Below are 23,093 nucleotides of genomic sequence, written 5' to 3' on the forward strand. Positions count from 1 at the left end.
CATTCTCGTCAAAATTTCAATTATCTTTATACATTTTTTTCACATTCATACATTTTTTCAGAAATTCAATTATTTTCAAAACTTTTAATAAAATTCTTGGTAGAATTTCAATTATTTTCAATTTTAAAATTAATGTATTGAAAATCATCAAATTGTTTCAAAGAATTTTATTATTTAGGAAAATAACTGAATTCTCGTGAAGAATTTTAATAAAATTTTTAAAAATCCTAATTAAATTCTTTTGAAGAATTTCTTTGAATTTTTTTTTAAACTAATGGAGATTCTTTAATAATTTTAAATTTTAATTGAAAATTTTGAAAGCAATTTAATTTTATGAAGAAGGATTTTATTAAAATTGTATTGAAAATAATTTGAATTCTTGGGAAGAATTTTACTATTTATAAAAATAATTGAATTGTTCCGAAGAATTTATTAAAATTTTAGAAAATAAATTAATTTTATGTTCATATTTGAAAATTTAAATTCTTTCGAGGAATTCTATTAAAATTATTATTTTGAAAAGAATTGAAAATTCTTTCAATTTTTTTGATGAATATATTTAAAAATTGCATTAAAAGTAATTTAATTTTTATATAGAATTTTTTTTTAAATATTTTGAGAATAATTTAATTATTTTTAGAGAATTTTTTAAAAATATTTTGAGAATAATTTAATTATTTTTAGAGAATTTTTTAAAAATATTTTGAGAATAATTGAATTATTTTTAGAGAATTTTAAATTCTTGTTGAAATTGAATTTTATGGAAATTTTTGAAAATAATTAAATTCTTTCGTGTAATTTTATTTAAATTGGATTAAAAATTATTTAATTCCTGCAAAGAATTTTAGTGTTTATAAAAATAGTTGAATATTGTTTCGAAGGATTTTTAAAAATTTTAGGAAATAATTGAAATTTATGGAAATGTTTAAAAATATTTGAATTCATTCGAGGAATTCAATTAAAATTGTTTTGAAAATAATTGAATTACTGCAAAGAATTTTTCTATTTATAAAAATAATTGAATTTTTTTGAAGGATTTTATTTAAATTTTAGAATAAATTTGAATTTTTTTGAAATGTGTTAAAATTTTTTTTAAAAATTGAATTCTTCCGAGGAATTCAATTAAAATTATTTTGATTTGAAAATGAATTTCAAATTAAAATCTTTGAAAATTTGAACATTTCATACTTTTAATTAAGAATTCTGTAGAATTAATTTTTCTCAATAAGTTTAATGGAATTTTTTTAATTCTTTGAAGTTTTTAATTTCTAATATATTTAATTGAAGAATGTCAGAATAATCGAAATTTCGAAAAATTAAATTGTTAACAAAAGAATTTGAAAATTCTCAAAGAACATTTTTAAAAAATTGAAGAATTTTAGTTGAAAATTCTAGAAATGAATAATCGCAATGATGAAAATAATTTTTGAAGAAGTTATTGGTGTTTGCGAATAATTTTCGTTTTAAAAACCTGGAAAAATTCCCCTTTTTAAACCTAGAAAATTCATGGAATTGGAAAAGAGCAAAATCGTGGCAACCCTGAATTTCTTGAATTTCTTCTTTCGAATTATTTTTTACTTTTTGCAAATATAGGTGTTTATTTTTTGAGACGAGGATTACTATTAATTAGTCGAAATTTTTTTTTTTTTAATCATAGTTATTATTATCGTTAATATCCATATAATTATCAATAACTACAGTTAAAACACAAAACAAAAATGTGATATCTGTACATTTTCCTTATGCGAATAACATAATCTTTTTTTTTCTATACCAGTAGGAAGAAACTAAATTATAATATTCACAGATATTTTACACGATAGGTTTTTTTTTCGACGCGGCTGACGTGTATATTGTGCTTTCGATACTTTAATACCTAAATCAAACATCCGCAAAGAAAAAAAAAATATATATATATATATGTATATGTATATATATTATAAGAACAAAGACTTTCGTTCGCAATTAAATATAAATTGAAAAAATGTTGCACGATATACACGGCATGCGTATATATATTTATATATATACTTAACTTGTAACTGTAACATATGTTTTTTTTTCATTATCTCGCTCGCTCGTATTTTTTTTTTTTTATTTAACTTCTATAACTGTACATATGCACAACGCATCTTTTACACTGTACATAACGAGTATCTGCGCTGCCTTAAATTATCAAATTTACGTCGAAAGAGAGCGTTGTAAATTTTACAAACAAAAAAAATCTTTCTTTGCAATTTCTTTTTTTTTATATTTTATATAAACTTTTAAAATGATATTATTATACCTTCACAGGATAATCGCAAACAAAGATCGCCTACAGTAAAATCACAGATTTTTTTTTTTCAAATAATCCCGTTAAATATTTTTCAAAATCGGGAAAATTTTTCACAAACTAAAAACAAAAAACATTAAAAAAAAAAATAGAAAAAAAATTATGCAAATTTGGTCTTCGATTGCGAGTATCGAATTTCGGAGTTTTTTTTCAAAAAACAACGCTCTCTTTATTACTAAATGATTTTTTTTTCTTTAATATATATTTTTTTTTAATCTTTACATTTTACGTTACCACTAGAGGCGAGCGCGCTCTATGCGCGTCAGCGAAATTTTTATTTTTTCTGTAAATAATTCATTTATTACTCGTAATTTTTTCTTACGTTTTTTTTTCTTTGTGTGATATAATTGTAAATTTTCTTGTCTATACACATAAGCGCATTATTACTGTAGGATGGAAGTTTTTTTTTTATTATTATGAGATCAGTCGAACCCTTTGGTACGACAGCTTTTAAGCCCTCGTTTTTTTTTTTTTTTTAATTTTTACCTCCTTAAAAACAAGAAAAGAGGGAATTTTTTTCCTCTCTCTCTCTCGTATTTTCAACGCTCAAATATTTTCTAGCTAGCCTGTGTAAACGTTAATGATAATTAATAGCAGCGGTAGTAGTAGTAGTAGGTTCGATAGTAGTAGTAGTGTAGTAGTAGTAGTAGTATAGTAATAGCATAGAATAGTAACGTAGTATGTCGGTAGAAGTAGTAATAATAATAATTAATAGATAATTATAATCGTATCAATTTTGATAATAAAGAATCGAGTCATTAATATTACAAATCTTCCGATAATGTACATAACTAGAATAATATGTTACATCCTGCTATGGTATTCTATGATACACTAGTAGTAGTCCTCGGTATTCTTCCATTTTTTCCTAGGTTTCTTTCTCAAAAAAAAATTTTTTTCACAAAAAAAAAACGAAAAGTTTTTACCACATTCAGAAGAGAATTAAAAAACATTTTACATGTTCACAAATAAAGAGTACAAAAAAATTATTTCTCAAAAAAACATTTTTCTTTCTTCCCATTTTTTCCACTCTTCAAAAGTTTACTCGATTTGTAAAAAAAGAGGAGAATTTTGTTTTAAGAAAATTCTCCCCTCCTTTTTAAAAAATGAACGATTTCCCTTCTGAATTCATTTTTAACTAAAATTTCAAAGAGTAGAAAAAAAAGTCAGTTAAAAAGATAACTTTCCAAACAAAATATAACTTTTCTTCAAATTTTAAAGAATTAAAAAATTTCATTGCAAAATATTTTTAAAAAACTAAAAACTTGTATTTTTTTAAAAAACTAAAAAAATGTTTCTTTCGTCAAAAAAAAAAAAATATAGATCTTTTTCACGAAAGAAAGAATGTTCAGAATAGAAAAATTCTCTTCTTCGTAGGAAAAAAATTTTCTTTAAAAGAAAAATTTATTAATTTTTTTTTCAAACTCTACTAAGAGTTTTTTTTCAATATTTTTTTTTTCTTTTCAATTACTTTCTAACTCTCAACAAGAGCAGCAACGGCGTCGGCGACTATCGATACAAGTAATATAATACATAGGTATTTATATAGATTAATATTATACAAAAACACATACGCGGACCAGAATCGGTCTTCCTTATGTTTTTATGCAGATACATACGTTAAATAATTAAAATCACAGTAGTTATGCCTTTGCCGGCTCGCTTAAATTGGTACAGTTTTAACGACTATTTCTTAACGTGTATAGCTCGTGTATAGAGGGTTTTTTGAATGGTTTACTCCAAATTCTTTTTTTTTTCTTCTAGTCCTTTTTTTCTGTTCTTTAATGATTTTTCTTTTTTTTTTTTTTTAACTAAGTCCAGTTTTTGAGAACGTATCTTTCTCTCTCCCTCTCTCTTTCAAGGCTTTATATGCCACAATAATGTAAAGCATCTTTTTCATTGCGCGAGAAAAAAAGAAGAGATGAAGAAAAAATAGTGTTTTCACGATGAAAATTCTTGTGACTCGGTCTCAGGCAGTGGCGATCACAATAAATAAGTGAGCGATTTCTGCCACTCGATGAAGTAGATCAGGAGCAATTCGAGCGAGATTTTCATTTGCAAAGTCACAAGATGGAAATATGTGTATTACATTGGTAACCTGGAAGTGAAACAAAAAAATTGTTAGGACTTGTGAATACGAAGATATTTTTTTGGCTTGTTATTCAAATCAAAGAACAAAAGAAATGAATTTTTTTTTGTTTACAAATAAATATATTTGTAAACAAAAAAATTTTTGATTCAACCAATTATTACTATTTATTCTTCTAAAAAATCCATCAGTTTTTTTTTTTATTATTTTATTAGAAAATAAATAACTTTGAAAATTTTGTAGGTGAATAAAAATTTGTACAAACCTGTTGAGAACCGGGCACGGCAATATTGACGATTCCGGCGGCCTGTTTCGTTTGGAGATATGTTATAAATGCACTTTGAAGATTTTCGCTCTGCTGAATCACGTCTAAGTGATCACGACCACAAGGAAGTGCCATCAATATGCAATGCTCATTGTCGGTCTGGAAACAAAAATTGAAAAATTCTGTTAATATCTTCAAAAAAAAAGTTGTAAGGTAAGATTTTTTTTTAATAACAGTCGCATGTCACTTTTTTAACGAAGGGAAAAAAATGTTCCGTTTTTTAAGAAAGGGGGAAAAAAGTTTCTTTTTTTAACGAAGGGAAAAAATGTTCCATTTTTTAAGAAAAACAGGGTTCGAACCAATGAAAGTAATTAAAAAAACGAACTTTACGGACCAAAAATAAAAACTTAAGGACCAATTACTGACTGAAATATAAACAGTCCGAGTAAAATAGGAGAAAATTTTACTTCAAACTATAAATGAAAATGACCGAGTAATAAAATCATTATCAATTCAATTATTATTTTCAAGAATTTTTAACTGAAATTTTTCTTTAAATCAATTATTTTCAATAATTTTCGAAAAAGTTCTTTGACAATTTCCAAATTCATTTCTTTACAATATTTAATTTTACGAAATTTCAATTATTCGTAAATTCTTCAATTAAATATATTTATTAGAAAATAAAACTTTCAAATAATATTAAAAAAATTCATTTTTAAATAAATTTTTATCAGAAAATTCTACTAGAATTCAATTATTTAAATACAAAAAATAAACAGTTTATTGAATAATTGAATGTTTCTTAAAATTCATTTCCCACAAAAAATTGTATCAAGAAATTTTTAAATAATTGAATTTTTCGACGAATTTGAATAAAACTTTTAAGAATAATTACATTTATTGAGGAATTCGATTAAAATTGTATTAAAAATAATTTAAATTCTGCGATGAGTTTTATTATTAGTGAAAATAATTGAATTCCTAAGAATTTTATTATTTTTTGCGAAGAATATTATTACACTTGAAAATAATTTAATTTCTGCAATAATTTGTAACTTTTCCAAAATAAAATTTTTTTCGTAATTTTAACTAAAATTTTTCTATAAATGCATTATTTTTAATAATTGTTGAAAAAGTTCTTTGAGAATTTTCACATTCATTTGTTTACAATCTAATTTTACAGAATTTCAATTATTCGGAAATTCTTCAATTTAATATATTAGAATAATAAAAAAATTTTATTATTTATGAAAATTATTGAATGATTGCGGAGAAATTTACAAAAAAATTTGTAAAATAATTAAAGGTTTGCGTAGAATTTTATTAAAATTTTCAAAAATTATTGAATTATTGCGAAAAATTTTATTAAAATGTTCAAAAAGAATTGAATTTCCGTGAAAAATTTTGTTATTTTTGAAAATCATTGAATTCTTCATAAGAATTTTAAAAAAATTATATTAAATAATTATTTTTTTCAAAATAATATAAAAATGTTTTTTTAAATAATTGAATTCTTGTGGAAAACTTTATTTGTGAAAAGAATTGAATTTTTCGATTAATTAATTTCAAATAGTATTAGAAATAATTGAAATTCTTCGATGAGTTTTATTATTTATAAAATAATTGAATTATCGCTTAGAATTTTATAAAACGTTTTTTATAAAAATTGAATTTCCATGAATTATTATTGTGAAGAATTGCATAAAAATTTTGTTGAATAATTGATTTTTTCTAAATTTTTTTGAAAATGCTATTCTAAATTAATTGAATTCCTGTGGAAATTTTATTATTAAATAAAAAAAAAATTGAATTTTGGATGAATTTTGTCAATTTCTTTTTAAACAATTGATTTTTTTTGCGAAATTTGATGAAAATACTAGATATTAAAAATAATTGAATTTCAAATATTTTTCGAAAATAATTGAATCGTTATAAAGAATTTGATTATAATTTTTGAAAATAATATAATTATTTCAAAAAAAAAATTTTTGTAAAATTGTATTTAAAATAATTTATTTCTTTCGAATAATTTTATTAAAATATTTGAAAACAATTGAATTTCTGCGAAAAATTCTAAAATTTTTGAAAATAATTGAATTCTTCCAAAGAATTTTAAAAAAACATTTTTTTAAATAAATAATTGATTTTTTCCAGAAATTGAAATTAATTTTTTTAAGAATAATTACATTTTTCAAGCAATTCTTGTAAAATTTTATTATAGTATTATTGTATTTTTAAAAATAATTGAAATTTTTACGAGAATTTAAAAAAAATTTTGAACATAATTAAATTTCTGCGAAGAATTTTATTACTTTTGAAATTAATTGCACTTTTGCGAAGAATTTTATTACTTTTGAAAATAATTGAATTTCTGCAATCATTTGTAATTTCTCTATAAAATTCTCCAAATTATATCGTACAATTTACAAAATTTTCGTCTTTTCTCAATGAAATTACGGACTTTAGGGACTTTTTTTTTTTTTTTTTTAAAACTGACTTTTACGGACTTGAAGCAAATTTACGATCCTAGTTCGAGCCCTGCAAAGGGAAAAAACGGTTCCCTTTTTTACGAAGAAGAAAAATTGATTTAAAAGAAAGAGACAATACCTGCATCTTCCTGACCACGGCCTCAACTTGCGCCTGCTCGAGCCTCATGCGCTGAGCGATTCTCAATTGCGGTGTTGATCCATCACTGTTGCACGAGGGCAACACTTCCCTGGCGACATTTGGATTGCCAAAGACAAAATGCATTTGCACTGCGGCCTGATCGCTCTTGAGCGCGAGTAATCCCTGCCACATGACCGGATAACGTTGAAGAAGCATTGGCAGCGAATCAGTTTGCGGTGGGACTTGAGCTGCGTGCGGTGGTGTTGCCACTTGTAATTTTCGACTTCGATCGGGTGTGATTGCGCGCTCAGTGGGCGCTTCACTGCCAGCCATTGGATATTGTGATTGAATGTGAACTGGCGGTGGATCGTAGTAGCCGCGTTGAACGGCACTTCCGGCATTGAATTGCGGCGGCGGTGGCGGTGGGAGGCGAGCATTCTGATGATGCATGTAGACCGGTGCAATTTGCGGACTGTCCGTTGTTCTTTCCTGTGGTGTTCTCGTGCTACGTCTGTATTCCAAAGGTGGACTTGGATTCTCCTCGCCAGGGGTTTCCAATTTTTGATCAAGCGGCAAGTGTGGCGATCTTGTGCCTGGTACGTGATACGCAATTCGCGGTGCCGTCATTGCCTCCTGCTGGGCGCGAAGGATGTACTGATAGGGATGAATATAGTGCGACGGCAATTCCGCGGCTCTTGTTAGATTTCCATAGGGATTGACAACATCGCCCTGAAAAATTCAACGAAATATAAATAAATATAAATTAAATATGAACAGTGATTTCATTAATTTAATTAAATTAAATAATAAATTCACAAAAAAAGATATAAATTAAATATAAACTAAATATAAATAAATATAAATTAAATAATAAATTCACAAAAAAGATATAAATATAGATTAAATATAAATAAATAAAAAAATATAAAGAATTATAATGTAAAGAAATGAAAAGTTAAGAATTAAAATTCCTTTTACTTGAAATATTTCGAATAAACCGAATTAATGAAAAATTGACTACAATTAAGTTAAATTCTTTCTAGGAATTCTATTAAAATTGTTTTGAAAACAATTGAATTTCTGCAAAGAATTTTACTATTTATAAAAATAATTGAAATGTTTCGAAGAATTTATTAAAATTTTAAGAAATAATTAAATTGTTATGAAAAATTTTATAGAAATACATATTTAAAAATAATGAAATTTTTTCGAGAAATTTAATTAAAGTTGTTTCGAAAATAATTGAATTTCTGTAAAGAATTTTATTAAAATTAAGTATATTCAAAATAATTGAATTTATCACAAGAAATTTATTAATTTTGGAAAATAATTAAATTCTTTCAATTTTTTGACGAATAAATTTAAAAATTGCATTGAAAGTAATTTAATTTTCATACAGAATTTTTTAAAAAATATTTTGAGATATTTTTTATTTTTTTAAAAATATTTTTTAGTGAATTTTAAATTCTTGTTGAATTTTACTAATTTATAAAAATATAATTGAATTCTTGCGAAGAATTTTATTTAAATTTTCTAAAATCCCAAATAAATTCTTTTGAAGAATTTCTTTAAATTTTTTTAAAATAATTAAATTTATTCGAAATGTATTAAAATTGTTTTGAAAATAATTGAATTCATTGTTTTAGTTGATAAATTTGGAGAGTCGAAAAATCCTTTTTGTATTCAAAAAATCTCAAATGGTAGGAGCAAGAAAATTGTTAGATGGAAATAAAATGCAGATTTGGAATTTTTTTCAGTTTTTAGTAAAAGTTTGAGTTGTAAGTACCTGAGAAGCATTAGCGTGATGATAGGCAGGGGGCAATGGAGGACTTTGGGAGCGATGAGGGGGAACGAGTCCATACTGTCCCCCTGATGCTGGAGCTGCACTCGCACTTCCATGCTAACCAAAACCAAGCAATGTTAGATTTTCATTTTTTATCTTCATACTTTTTTATTGATTGCATTATTTAAAAAAGAATTAAATTAAAATCTTTTTCAAATCGGCAAATTTTGAAAAATAAAAATATTAAATCAGCAGAAGACGAAAGTCTTCTGCTGATTTAATATTTTTATTTTTAATTCAATTTAATTGAAATAAATTTAAATAAATAAATTAAAATAAAGTTGCTTTAATTAAATCAAATTTTTCATATCGTTGCGAATTTGTATACAAATTTTTTTTTTCTTTTTGAAACGAAATAAATTTATCTTGAATTTGAAAGGAAATTAAATGAATATTCGAATGTTTGAAAATGTAAAAAAATTGTTTTTTTAACTTTGGGTCCATTTCGTTGATAGTATTCAATTAAAAATAAAATTAAAATGTATATTAATATTAATTTCAGGCCTCGGATCGACTTTAATGAGCAAAACGCTTCCGTTGATTAAAAATATAAAAAATTCGTTAATTTTATTCTGTTTTGTCACAAAAATTTTATAAATTTATTTATTCTAAGAATTACTTTTTGTAAAAATATTTTTATATAATTTTTAAAAGCTAATTTTTATTAATTTTCATTTTCAAAATTCACACTTGACGATTTTTTCATTCAAATTTTTAAGATTTATTTATTAAAATTACTTTATTTATCTAAATTTGAAATTAAAATTCTTCAAAAGTTGATTTTCAAAAATTGTAATAAAATACTTGAAAAAAATCAATTATTTTCAATTAATTTTATTAAATATCATAAAATTTCAATTATTCAACAATTTTTTAATTATACACTGTAAAAATTGAAGTAAGTTGCATTTTATACTAAAAATTTGATATTTTGTTGTAATATTAAGAAAAAAAGTAGAAAAACTTGCAATAATTAGAAGAAATGTCGAAAAAAGTTTCTCTTTTTGAAAACAGTCGATAAAGTCATAATATCCAAGGCCTGTAATTTGAGAAATAATAATTTAATTGCCCCAAGTTATTGTTAAAAGAAAGCAACATTAGTGATAATAAGAATGTCATGCTTAGGGGGAAATTTTCAATTTTTCTTACCAGTGATGCTTCATAAGCTGAAATTGGAACTCCTCGAGGTGGTTGAGGACCAGGAGAAGCCATAATGCAGCCAGACATTGAAATTTCCACTTTTGGAGGTTCCATTGCTCCCGTCACCTGTAATAGATAAAGATAATTAATTAAATAATTTAAATTAATAATTGAAAAATTAGAAAAAAAGTTCCAAATTCCTTTATTTACAAAAACAGAATTTCCAAAATGGAATTTTTAAATTTTGATTTCGAATGGAAAAATCGAATTAAATTGTATTTCGTTTCAAAAAATCAAATTAAAATCATTTTTGATTCAAAAAATCTATTTAAATTTGATTTTTTTCATAAAATCTGATTAAATTCGATTTCGTTCGAAAAATCTAATTAAATTCGATTTTGTTTCAAAAGATCTAAAAGTAAAATCTAATTAAATTAAATTGTATTTTGTTTCAAAAAATTGAATTAAAATCGATTTCAATTAAAAGAATCTACTTAAATTCGATATTAAATAAAAAAAATCTGATTAAATTCGATTTCCTTTCAAAAAATCTAATTATGTATATTCTATTTCGTTTTAAAAAATTGAATAAAAATCGATTTCGATTCACAAAATCTAATTAAATTAGATTTTTTGAATCGAAATCGATTTCAATTCGATTTTTTGAAACGAAATACATTTTAATCAAACTTTTTAAACAAAATAGAATATAATTAAATTTTTTGAACAACCGAATTGAATTGAATTAAAATCGATTTCCATTAACAAAATCTAAATAAATTGTATATCGTCTTAAAAAATGGAATTAAAATCGATTTCGATTTAAATAATCTGATTAAATTCGGTTTCGTTCCATAAAATCTAATTAAATTTGATTTCGTTGCAAAAAATCTAATTAAATTCGATTTTGTTCCAAAAAAATCTAATTAAAGTCTATTTTGTTTCAAAAAATGTAATTAAATTACATTTTGTTTCAAAACATCGAATTCAAATCAATTTCGATTCAAAAAATCTGATTAAATTGGGTTTTGAAGAAAAAAATATAATTAAATTCGATTTCCTTCCAAAAAATCTAATTATATTCTATTTTGTTTAAAAAAAATCCAATTAAATTGTATTTCGGTTCAAAAAATCGAATAAAAATCGATTTCGATTAAAAAATTCTGATTAAATTTGGTTTCGTTCCAAAAAATCGAATTAAATTCTATGTTGTTTCAAAAAATTGAATTAAAATCGCTTTCGATCCAAAAAATCTGATTAAATTTGGTTTCGTTCAAAAAAATCTAATTAAATTCTATTTTGTTTCAAAAAACCTAATTAAATTGTATTTCGTTTCAAAAAATCAATCTAAATTCAATTTCGTTTCAAATGAATCTAGTTCGACATTTTATTTCGTTTCAATTACGAAATAGTCTTATTTATTTGTTTATTAAAATAAAAGTCTTGAAGTAATTTTCTAAAAAAAAAATATTGAATAAAAACTGTAAATAAAATTTAAAAACGAAAAATTAACGATTGGAAAATTAGTTGTCAAAAATACTTTATTTACCTGTGCTTTGGTAGGCGCAGATCGTGAACAAGCGCCACCAGCCACGACAGGTTGAGCTCCAATGACATGAGCCTGAGCGGGTGGACTCGCAACAGCCCCGGACATCACTGGCGGAACCACAGCTTGCAGTATATGAGCTTTCGGATTAACAGGATGTAATTGTCCATTTATTGCTTTCAGAGTTGTCGGTTGAGGAATGCCCTGGTGAATTCTCTGCGCTGGCGCCGCAGCCAAAGTTCCCGGATGCACACTCGGCAATTTCTGCTCAAGACTATTTATCGTCGCCGGTGTTTGTTTAGCCGCTTGCAGTAAATGTTGTTTTGGATTTGTCGTCACTGTAGTATTCGACACTGGCGATTTCGCCTGTTGTTGACCTTGTGGTTGAGGTTGACTTTGGGGTTTTCCATTTGCTGATTGTACGTGCTTGTTACCGCCAAGGGGACTCAAATTCGGTGAAGCGACCCTGTTGCAAGGGATTTGTAGGTGAAGACCCGTCTGGGTCGGTGGTTTCGTCAAATTTTGAACTATTGCCTGATTTGGAACTGCTGTTTTGGTGACTACGATTGGCTGAAGGGATTGCACGGCGTTGAGAACGTGGGCCTTCAGACTCTGGGGTTTTGTGATTGGCGCTTGGGTCGTGACTGCGGTGGATGATGAGATGACAGTCGAGACGGTTGTTGGCGGAGGAACTTTGGTTTCTTCCTCCTTCTTCGGAACCGGGGTTTCGAAGACTTTGTTTATGACCCCGATCTTCGCGTTCTGTCCCGTGGCGACTGGAATGTACTGTCCCTCTTCCGACTCTCGCATTGGGATAAGCATTCCAGTGACGGGATCGATGAGAGTCATCGGCTCGAGAGAGGCTGGCTTTCTTATCACCGGTTTCTCTTCAACCTTTACTTTTCTTTCCGGTTCCTCGACTCTCTCGGGTTCCTTTTCGACTTCTTCTTTCACCGGGGGTTTTTCTTCGCTTTCGTCATTGTTTTCGGAGACTCGCCTGGGGCCCTTGCGGCCACCGCGGGTGGATTTCTTGGGCTCGACGGGCGGTGGTATTTGGCTCTTGGGCGAGCTGTTGTGCCTGGTGCTGCGGCGAGTGGCCGCGGGGTTCTTGGCCGTGCCTCGAATCACGTCCTCGATGATGTCGTCGATGGAGGTTCGACTGCAGTCCTTTTCGGCGAGTCTTCGGGATTTGCGGGTGTTGACGGCGGGGGAGACGAATTCCTCGGCTGGCACTTCCTTGACGGCGGCGACTGGTGTTGATGGTTGAGCGTTGGGTCCGGTTGCGTTTGGACCTGGGGATTTTATCGTGAGGATCAACCTGGGACGACCGGCGTTGTCCTCCTCGCTGTCGTCGTGGAATTCGTAGACGTCGGTGGGTTTGTTCTTCTCGGCGTGTTTGCCACCGCGAGCGGTTCTTCCGCCACGTTTTGAGGCGACTGTTTTCGCTCCTCGACGTGTTGTTACTCCGCCGCGTCCTCTTCGTGATTTCGATCGTCCGCGTCTTGATTTCGTCTCGATTTCACAGGTCTCGACACCCTCGTCCTGATCGTCGTTGGAGAAACTCTTTTTGCTGTCGCCTTCGATGGATTCGGAGTCTAGCCAGGAGTCGGCTTCGCTCTTGCTGGTGTCGTGGGAGTCGTGATTTTCGGTCTCTTCATCGACGTCGTTGTCCTCGCCGTCGCATAGGGCGTCGACTTTCTTTATTACACTCTCGATGTTGACCTCCTTGGCTGACCAATAGTCACTGTCCTCTTTGCTGTCGGTTTGGTCTTCCTTGGCAATGTCCAGGGCGAGCGGATCCGTTGTTGGTTCGTCGTCCGTCTCCTGTTTTATCTCCTTGGGAACGACTTTCTCCTTTTCTTTCTCTTGATCTTTTGGCAGGACTTCCTTGAGTTCGGTCTTCACCTCGTGTTCCTTCTTTACTTCCACTTCTTTGTCTTCCTTGATCTTCGGTTCCTTCGGTTCATCTTTAATCTTCTCGTCTTTAACTTTAGCTGGTTCTTCATTAGCTTTGGCAAGATTCTCCTTGTCCTCGATTGATTTTATTGACTGAACCGGTGGTGTTAGGAGCATTGGTTGACTTTCCTCTGAATCAGTTCGGTCCTCGAGGATCTTCTCCGAGATCTCCTTGATTTCCTTGATCTCCTTGAATTCGGGGAAATCAATCATATCCTTGATGTCTTTGGCCGTGGGTGTCACCGCCTTCGATACGTTCGTCTGTGCAATGGTCGATTTTGTCAATAATGCTGGAGGCGGAATTTGCTTCGGTACCTCGCGGAATTTATCGTCAGTTTGGTAATTTTCCGGTCTGAATTTCTCTTCAATTTTGAATTTCTGATTGAATCTTGGCTCGTTAAGTTTGTGGTCAACTATTGGAACGACGGTCTTGATTAGTGGCTGATTAGGTGTCGGAACTGTGGATGTGGCCAGAGGATGAATTTTGTGATGACTGTGGGCAACAATCACTGGACTCGGAGTGGAAACTCTAGTTAACAGTTGAAGATTGAGTTCCTGCTTCTGTCTGGGTGATAGTAAATTACTATCCAGATGTTTCTGGCCCATCAAATTACTGTCTAGATGTTTCTGACTCATTAAAGTACTGTCTAGATGTTTCTGGCTCATTAAACTACTATCAAGATGTTTCTGGCTCATTAAATTACTGTCGAGTTGCTTTTGGCCAATCAAATTACCGTCGAGGTGTTTCTGACTCATCAGATTACTGTCGAGATGTTTTTGGACAATCAGATTACTCTCGAGATGTTTCTGGACAATCAGATTACTGTCGAGATGTTTCTGCCCAATCAGATTACTATCGAGATGTTTCTGTCCAATCAGATTACTGTCGAGATGCTTCTGTCCAATCAGACTACTGTCAAGATGCTTTTGACCAATCAGATTACTGTCAAGATGCTTCTGTCCAAGCAGATTACTCTCGAGATGCTTCTGTCCAATCAGATTACTCTCGAGATGCTTCTGACCAATCAGACTACTGTCCAGATGCTTTGTACCAATCAGACTACTGTCCAGATGCTTTGGACCAATCAGATTACTGTCCAGATGCTTTGGACCAATCAGATTACTATCGAGATGTTTCTGAGCAATAAGATTACTCTCGAGATGCTTCTGTCCAATCAGATTACTCTCAAGATGCTTCTGACCAATCAGATTACTGTCGAGATGCTTCTGGCTAATCAGATTGCTGTCATGATGTTTCTGACTAATCAAATTACTGTCGAGATGTTTCTGGCCAATCAGATTACTGTCAAGATGCTTCTGTCCAATCAGATTACTCTCGAGATGCTTTTGCCCAATCAGATTACTCTCGAGAAGCTTTTGCCCAATCAGATTACTCTCGAGATGCTTCTGACCAATCAGACTACTGTCCAGATGCTTTGGACCAATCAGATTACTCTCAAGATGCTTCTGCGACAAGAGACCAGAGTCCAGATGTTGCTTCTGCCTGGGCGAGAGCATAATTGTGTCGAGAGTATTTGCCGGTTTGCCGAAGATCGGACTCGAAGTACTGGCGTTGATTTCGATTTTCGCCGTCTCTGGAATGTAAGTAGGCGGTTGATTCGGAGATGGAACTTTGGGCGAAGTGGAGGCCTTGTTGGTGGGTTCCGGCAAGATAGCAGGCGAGAGTTTCGGTTCCTCGAGTCTTGGGGGTTCACTTGGATTCACGGGGATCAACGTCTCGATGACTGACTTCCCACCGAGACCTGTGTCCCTGGGGGTCTTGACCTGAACACCAGGAGTGAGTGGTGGAACGCTTGGCATGTAGGGTCTCGGTGGAATGTTGAGCGTCAGTGGTGGAAGACCACCTCGTGGGTAGTTGGGTGCCAGGGCTCTCATTCCCGGCGCGTGTTGTATCACAGGCTGTTGACTAGCAGCGGTGGAGTAGATGTGTTGCATCGGAGTGTCGGGTCGATGGGCGGAGATTGGAACACTCACGGGAATCCTCACGGGTGTTGGTGGTGGAGGTGGTGACGGTTTGCTGGCATTTGGAGCGTGAGCTCCTCGGGACCATTGACCGTTCGGCGAGAGTGGTTGCGAGACTCGTGGCGATAGTTGCGAGGAGATGAGTGGCGGCATCCTGGATGGTACGAGTGGAGGAACGGGCGCCAAGTTGGCGGACGATGAGGCTGTCACGTTCGGCATTCTCGGAGCAACTTGTCGCAGTGGAACCATTTGAGTTTGGGGTGTCACCGGAAGTCTTTGATGGAGTGGTTTGTAGCCGATTGGTGGTCTCGGGCTGACTGCCGGAATTCTTGGAATTTGGTTCAAAACGGGAATTCCGGTGGATTTGAATTGAGGCGGTGGCGAGGTGGAGTTTCGACGGACTTGTGGTGCTGGTGGTTGAGACGTTGGCGCTGTTCTTTCTGCCGAGGAGTGAAGAGTTGTTGGTAGAGAATGAGTTCTTTCGGCTAGGGGTTGAATCGTTCTTTCGGTCAAGGATGGTACTGATCGTTCGGCCAAAGATGGGGTTGGTCTCTCGACTAGTGACGGCGTTGGTCTGTCCGTTAGGGATGGAGTCGATCTTTCGATTAAGGCCGGAGATCTTTCGACAAGAGATGGAGTGGGTCGTACGGCGATAGGTGTTGACCGTTCAGGCAAACTTTGAGAAATTTGCGGTAGAGACGGAGCGCTGGGTAGAGATTGAGCAGATCTTTCCGGCTCGGTGGCACCCAGACTTGGCTTGAGAGGCTCGCCCTGAGAAGCGACTTGAGGAGTGACTTTTGTGACTTCTCGACTGTCGGGATATTTATTCCCAAAGTAGGATAAGACCAGATCGAGTGTTGGAACAACGTAGTTGGGATTCTCTGGAGTCTTCTCGGGATTCTTGGACTTGTAGAAAGAAGGAATGTCAGGCGTCTTGGGCGGTTGAGAGAGATCAAAGTTTTCGTAATTGCGATCCTCTTCGGTGTCGGTGTCAATTTGGAGATCGTGCTCGCTCTGGGGAGTGTCTGGTTTCAGATCGGCTTCGGCCTCACCGGAGGAGGCGTTCAGACTCTCGACGGCTTGCTGCATCTCCTCGACGTCCTCCTGAGGAGCGTCGGGTGGTGGTTCACTGGAAGAAACGGTCTCCGGCTCATCCTCTTCGTACGAATAGTCCTCGGAGGGTCCGCCAAAGTTCTCTGCCATGAGGGCAGCAACGGCGACTTCCGTCTCCTCTTGCGAGATGGCAACTCTGGGTTTGTCTTCAGGCTGCGCCGGAGGGGATGGAGGTGTTGCTTCCTCTTCCTCCTGATCGTTCTGTGATTTGGCCCTTTCCTCAGGTTCCGAAATACTTTTCACAGCATTGTTGTGTAGCGTCTCGTCGATTTCAATTCCGTAACCGGGTATGAATTTGTCCTTCTTCTTGTCTGTTTTGAATTCCTTGGATTGGTTGACACTTGGAGGTGAAGAAATATCAGTGATGTTGGTGGAAATTTTTGGTATGGGGCTCGGCATTGATTCTCTGGACGGCGGTAGAGTGGGAGACATTTCTTCCGAGATGATTGGACTACTGGCTCTTGGAGGACTAGACTCCGATCCAAGATAAGGCAAAGCACCAGCTTTGTCATGATGGTGGTGGTGATGATGGTGATGGTGGTGACAGTCCTTTCGTCCTCGCTCATCTTTCGACTTTTTCCGTTTCTTCTTCTTTTCCTTGATCTTCTCGGGAACTGTGTTTGGAGTTGAGGGTTCGATACTGTCGTTGTCATCCGTGAATCGGAATACGTCATGATCGGTGGATTCGGTGCAAACTGCAGACTTTGGTGAATTCGGCAGGCCCAGAAGTTTGGCCTCGATTTCACGTCCAGCTTCCGCTAGATCGACACTGTTCTCATCCTGCGGCTGATGTCTGCGCTTCTTTTCGGACTTCCTTCGAATTGTCTCAACGTCAGGACTGCGAGCACCGTCACTGTCGGAGTGGTAGACATTGTTCTCCTTTGGTATGCTGCCCAGTCGATTAAAGAACGTGTTGGATGGAGCTTCGTCAACATCGTCGGAGAGAGGACCGAAAATATCTTCCATTCTCTGACTATCTCTACCTTCTTGTCTATTAAGCCTCTTTCGTCTAGCTTTGGTCTTTTCATCACCGTTCCTCTCTCTGCGCTTCTCCTTCTTGTTCCTCTTGTTCTTGTCAGCTCGCATCCTCTCCTCGGGATTGTCGACAATCGAAGCGTTGAAGGACTTCGAGTTGATGGTGTTATTCATCTCGGACGAGTGATTGCGACTTTCAAGACTGGTGTCACTGGCATTCATCTTGGTGTTTCTGTGCTCGATATTTTCGGACGGTTCGAGTTTCATGCCATCGTCTTCCTCGTCTTCTTCCTTCTCTTTAAGGCTTTTCGCAATGTACGTTGCCAAAAGCAATAAACCATCTTCGCTGCTTATTGAATTCTTCTGACGTTTCTGCTTCTTCTTGTGTTTGACGGCATCATCTTCGTCCTCTTCCTCATCCTCCTCCTCTTCTTCTTCTTCTTTAATATTATTCTTGATACAGTTGTTTAGAATCAATGGTCCATCCTCACTGTCAATCGAATTCTTCTGGCGCTTCTGCTTCTTTTTGTGTTTAACTCCATCATCTTCGTCCTCCTCGTCCTCCTCATCGTCTTTTCGATTATTAGCGATACAATTGGCCAGAATTAACAGTCCATCATTTAGTCCAGTGTTGATCTTCTGTCGCTTCTGTTTCTTTTTGTGCGATTTCTTGCGGACTTCTCGTTCATGATTGTTCGTCAGAGGATGATTGGTGGAGAAGGATATTCTCTCTTCATCGTCGGATGTTTTAGGTTCTTCCTTGATAGCAACGCGGACATTGTTGACGACAACGCTTGATTTTGTGTCGAGAGGATTATGCTTTTCTTCGGAATCAGCAAAACCAAGATCGACATCACTTTCGTGAAACCTCTCGGTTTTGATGATTGTCCGTTTATTGTCGAATGACTCATCCTCTTCGCTGGTGTCCGAATGAATTCGCGATCGTGATCCTTTTCTCGAGACTGATTTCGCTCTCGTTGAATCGGATTCTGATGTTGCTTCATCCTCGGTGAGTGCTTTACTACTCACTGAATCGCCATCCCAGGATGTGCTCTGTTTCTTTTCCTCACGTCTCGCTCGACTTTGTTTCAATTGGGAGAATTTGTCCTTCAATCTCACTTGGCGTTTCTCCTCCTCGAGTTTCTGCATATTTTTGGTTGATCTGGCTTTGACTTTGTCGTACATACTGATGTAAGCCGGCTCGTCGTCGACAATGTCGAAGATTGAATGCTTCTTGGGTTCGTCACTGTCGGTGTCGGTGGCTGACGGATGGCGCATTCCTTGCATTTCGTGAGTGGATAAGACACCTTCGTCAACGTCGCTGTGTAGATTTTGTTGCTGGTGGTGATGATGATGGTGGTGGTGGTGATGATGGTGGTGATGCAAGTCCTTGACGTGATGTGATCCAATGATGTCTTGATCGTTGGTGATTGAGTCGTTTCTCTTGGCCAATTCGAGCCTCGAGAGAAAGTCTTTGTCGGGTTCTTGAGAAACTCTAGGACTCCTTTCACGTGATTCTTTTTCGGATCTTTCGGAGCGACTCTTTTTGCGTTGCTTCTCCTTGACGGTGTCGCGATTATTTTCCTTTCCTTCTCGACTTGAGTCACGGGCAAGATCTTGGATGCAATCTTGTGAGGGGGAGTCTTTGCTTTCACGACTGTCTCTACTGTCTCGACTAGATCGGTGTGAATCGTTTCGATGTTTACGATCCTCGGATCTTCGGTTTTGCTTGGAACGATCCTTGCTGTCTCTTCGGTGATCGGAGATTTTCATCCGCTTGGCGTCGTCTTCGATGGGCGTGTCTTGAGAGGAACAGCGGCGTTTGATGGGAATCGGCGCCGGAATTGGAGTGGATTGATGAATGTGATTTTCGTTTGGTCTTCGATCGTCTCGCTTCTCCTTTTCCTCGCGTTCCTTTCTCTTGTCCTTTTCTTTTCGTTCTTGATCTTCGCGTTCACGTCGCCTTTCTTTTTCCTCTTTGTCACGTTTTTCTTTCTCTTGTCGCTCGCGTTCTTCTTTTTCTTTTCTCCTTTCGCGCTCGAGACGTTCTTTTTCTTCTCGTTCTCTTTTGCGTTCTTTCTCGAGTCGTTCCTTTTCTTCGCGTCTTCTCTCTTTTTCTATCCTCTCGCGTTCTTCTTTTTCTCGTTTTTCCTGTTCTTCACGCTCCTTTCGGAGGCGTTCTTTTTCCTGTTTTTCACGCTCGATTCTTTCTCGTTCCTTTCGTTCCTTCTCCTCGCGCTCTCGCCTTTCGCGTTCTTCCTTCTCTTTTCGTTCCTGTCGCTCTTTTTCTTCTCGCTCTCGCCTCTCTTTTTCCTCTCGTTCACGTCTCTCGCGTTCTCTCCTCTCAATTTCCTCGCGCTCTTTTCGCTCTCGTTCTTCTCTTTCCTTTCGCTCCTTTTCCTGTTTCTCCTTTTCGAGTCTCTCGCGCTCCCTTCGCTCCTCGTCCTTTTCTCGCCTCTCGCGCTCCTCGCGTTCCTTCCGCTCTTGTCGATCTCTTTCCTCCTTTTCCCTTCTCTCGATCAGTTCCTCCTTCTCCCGCCTCTCCTTCTCCTCTCGCTCCTTCCTCTCGTATTTGGTTTCTTTCTCCGGCTCGATACGCTCCGCTGGACTTGGACGCTCCTCCTTGTCGTCCTTGCGACTGCTCTTCTCCTCGGACTCGTCTTTTCGGACTTTTCTGTTTTCCTTTTTCGTGTGTTTGTCCTTGCAGTCCTTGGAATCGCGGGTTTCTTTCCTTAATCTCGATTTGGAAAGATCGGAAGAGGAAGACGAGGACGACGAGGAAGAGGAGGAGGAGGAAGAAGACGATGAAGACAATGTTGATAACGAGGTAGACGAAGGTGTGGAAGGTTGATGATGACTCGCGTTGGACGTTAAGGTCGATGCGGTTGAGATCGGGACCGTTGACGTCGTGACAGCCGTGTTTATAATCGTCGGGTTTATTGCTCCCGTTGTCGGGGGTGTCATCACAGGGCAAGTGACAACGGGATTTAATACTCGACTCGTCGAAGCGCTCAGGGAATGAACACTATTTAAATTGCCTACACTACCGTTGCTACTAAGAAGATTACTCGCTGACGCTAAACCACTACCGCTGCTGTTGTTGATGTTGTTGTTGCTACTGGCCGCAGTCGCGCTACTCTGATTCGTGATTGGTAGTGTGACTGGCGGCAACTCCGGACTCACTGTCTTGATTGACGTGCCCGGTGTGACGGGCGTCGTGGGGTGCACGCAATTGTGCGGTGTCGCCGTTCTGGGATCGTTCTTGTGAGTTGAGGGCGTGGGTGTCGTACTGGACGTCGCCGTCTGTACCGGCGGATGACTAGGAAATGGATACTGTAAACACACCTTGCTCGGGCAAGCAACACTCGCGAGACTTCCACTACTGCCGATCATTGAGCTCACGCCAATGACGCCCGTGAACTCGCGAGGCTCGTATTTCTCGTTAAAGTTCTCAAGCCTCTTTGAGTCCTCATCGAAGACACTGCGCTTAGCGAGGACCGATTTGACAATGTCCGATGGTTGCACTTCATGGAGATCGAGGTCGAGTAGTTTGTGACGAAACCTGAAGCGCTCAGAGGCGGAGGCGTCCAACTTGGCGAGGGCGTCGCCGCCAGCCGCGCTCAACGCTCTCGAGCCCGACCACTTCTCGTACTTCTCGTCGAGCGATCGTATCCGCTCCTCGAGACTCGGTGACTGGGGCGCTGCCTCGCTGTCGGAACTGGTGGGACTCGGGCTAATGTGTCGGGGAGGAGGCGACGCTGGCGGTTGCGGCGCCGTGCGGGGACTCGTCGTTGGCGCGGTCGACGCACAAGGTGGACTGGCGATTTTCGCTAGAGACACGTGACTGGCTCTCGGTGTGCCGCTGTTGTTGTTGTTGCTATTGCTCGTGTTGTTGTTGTTGAGCATCTGCGTCGCGAATCGCGGCAGGGGCAATGACAGAGGACCCTCTTGACTTCGCTCGCGAAACCTCCGTGGTTCGCTGGGGATGAGATTTTCCGGTCTCTCGTCGACCAGCGGCGTTCCTGGCCGCGAACCGTCGTGATGATCGTGATGCCTCGCTGTGTCCCGCCGCCGCTTGCAGGGACCAGGCCCTCGGCCCTCGCAACTGCCTCTCCTCGATCCATGATGAATTATCACTTTACTGTCACTGACCCTTCGGACTTCCATTCCCTTCCTCCCGGAATGCGAGGTGACGAGTAACGACGCGATTTCCGGCTCCTCCTCCTCGCAGGGAATCGACGTCGCTGAGCCGTCGAGCTTTGGCCTCTTTTTTGGGGCGAACGCGATTTCGTCGCCACTACTGTGACACTCCTCAAGTTGTTCGAGTAAATGCACTCGCTCCTTCTGGAGATGCCTGATATCAGGCGGAGGTAATAAAGGAGGCGGAGGTGCTGGAGAATCGATACTGGACACGACACTCTGAACAGTGTGTCGTCGCGCCAATGATGGACAGTCTTCGTCGTTGAGCTTGCTTTCACTAATCACCGTGCCATCGTAATCGTCGTGACTCGCACCGCTTCCTTGGCTGTACTCGTCGTAACTGCGAAATCGCCTCGTTGTTGGCTCACTGTAATCACTCTCGTAATACGGATCTTGATACGATCGTCGACTACTTCGAGACATCGCCGTCGGATGAGCTGGACTCGCTCCAGGTGTGCTTCCACCACCCGGCGTTCGACTGTAACTCGCTGCCCTCGCTCTCGGCGGCGTCTCGTAACGTGTGAATCTACTACCGCTATTTGGAACCGTCACAGCCGAATCGAAGGTCCTCTCCCTCCTAAACAATCAATTTTATTTTTCTTTCATTATTGATCAATCATTCATCAATTTTTATAAAGAAATTTATCAATTTTTATTAGATTTTTACTAGATAATTGATTTTTACTTACGCAACGTCAAAAGTGGCAGCGGGCGATGGTCTCGTGTCCCAGGGTTTCTCACCGGCGAAACCCTGTCGTTCGAGGTGTTCGTAAAACGTCTCTTGACACTCCCTCGAGGCAAAATCGACCTGAAGACGACGTCCTCGAAGATTCGCGCCCCTCATTTCCTTGACCGCAGCCTGGGCGCAACTGATTTGCTCAAAGAAAACTAAAGCGTGACCTCGTTCACGATCAACTACCACTTGCGTGATTGGACCAAACTGATGAAATTGCATGTTGATGTACTTTTCCGATACGCACTCTGCAAATCAAACGCAATCAATTAATTCCCTCTCCGGTGATTAAGAGTAGAGCAAAC

At 36.5% G+C, this 23,093-nt stretch overlaps 1 protein-coding gene across 3 annotated transcripts in view; it reads right to left on the reverse strand.

Annotated features, from left to right (window-relative positions):
- Positions 1 to 1,734: 1,734 nt before the first annotated feature.
- Positions 1,735 to 23,093, reverse strand: part of LOC122507983 (protein split ends) — a 184,520-nt gene continuing 163,161 nt past the window's right edge. For 2 of the 3 annotated variants that reach the window (XM_043621024.1, XM_043621026.1), the window contains 7 exons: positions 22,745 to 23,036; positions 11,832 to 22,632; positions 10,292 to 10,408; positions 9,086 to 9,199; positions 7,300 to 8,028; positions 4,690 to 4,848; positions 1,735 to 4,433 (listed from right to left, as the gene is read on the reverse strand). In XM_043621024.1, coding sequence (XP_043476959.1) covers positions 4,305 to 4,433; positions 4,690 to 4,848; positions 7,300 to 8,028; positions 9,086 to 9,199; positions 10,292 to 10,408; positions 11,832 to 22,632; positions 22,745 to 23,036 — 12,341 coding nt within the window. In that variant the 3' untranslated portion in view covers positions 1,735 to 4,304. The remainder of the gene's footprint in view (positions 4,434 to 4,689; positions 4,849 to 7,299; positions 8,029 to 9,085; positions 9,200 to 10,291; positions 10,409 to 11,831; positions 22,633 to 22,744; positions 23,037 to 23,093) is intronic. The other variant, XM_043621025.1, reaches the window with a different exon arrangement.

This window comes from Leptopilina heterotoma, unplaced genomic scaffold (assembly GCF_015476425.1).
Source record: "Leptopilina heterotoma isolate Lh14 unplaced genomic scaffold, ASM1547642v1 Lhet_52, whole genome shotgun sequence".
NCBI classification, from domain to species: Eukaryota; Metazoa; Arthropoda; class Insecta; order Hymenoptera; family Figitidae; genus Leptopilina; species Leptopilina heterotoma.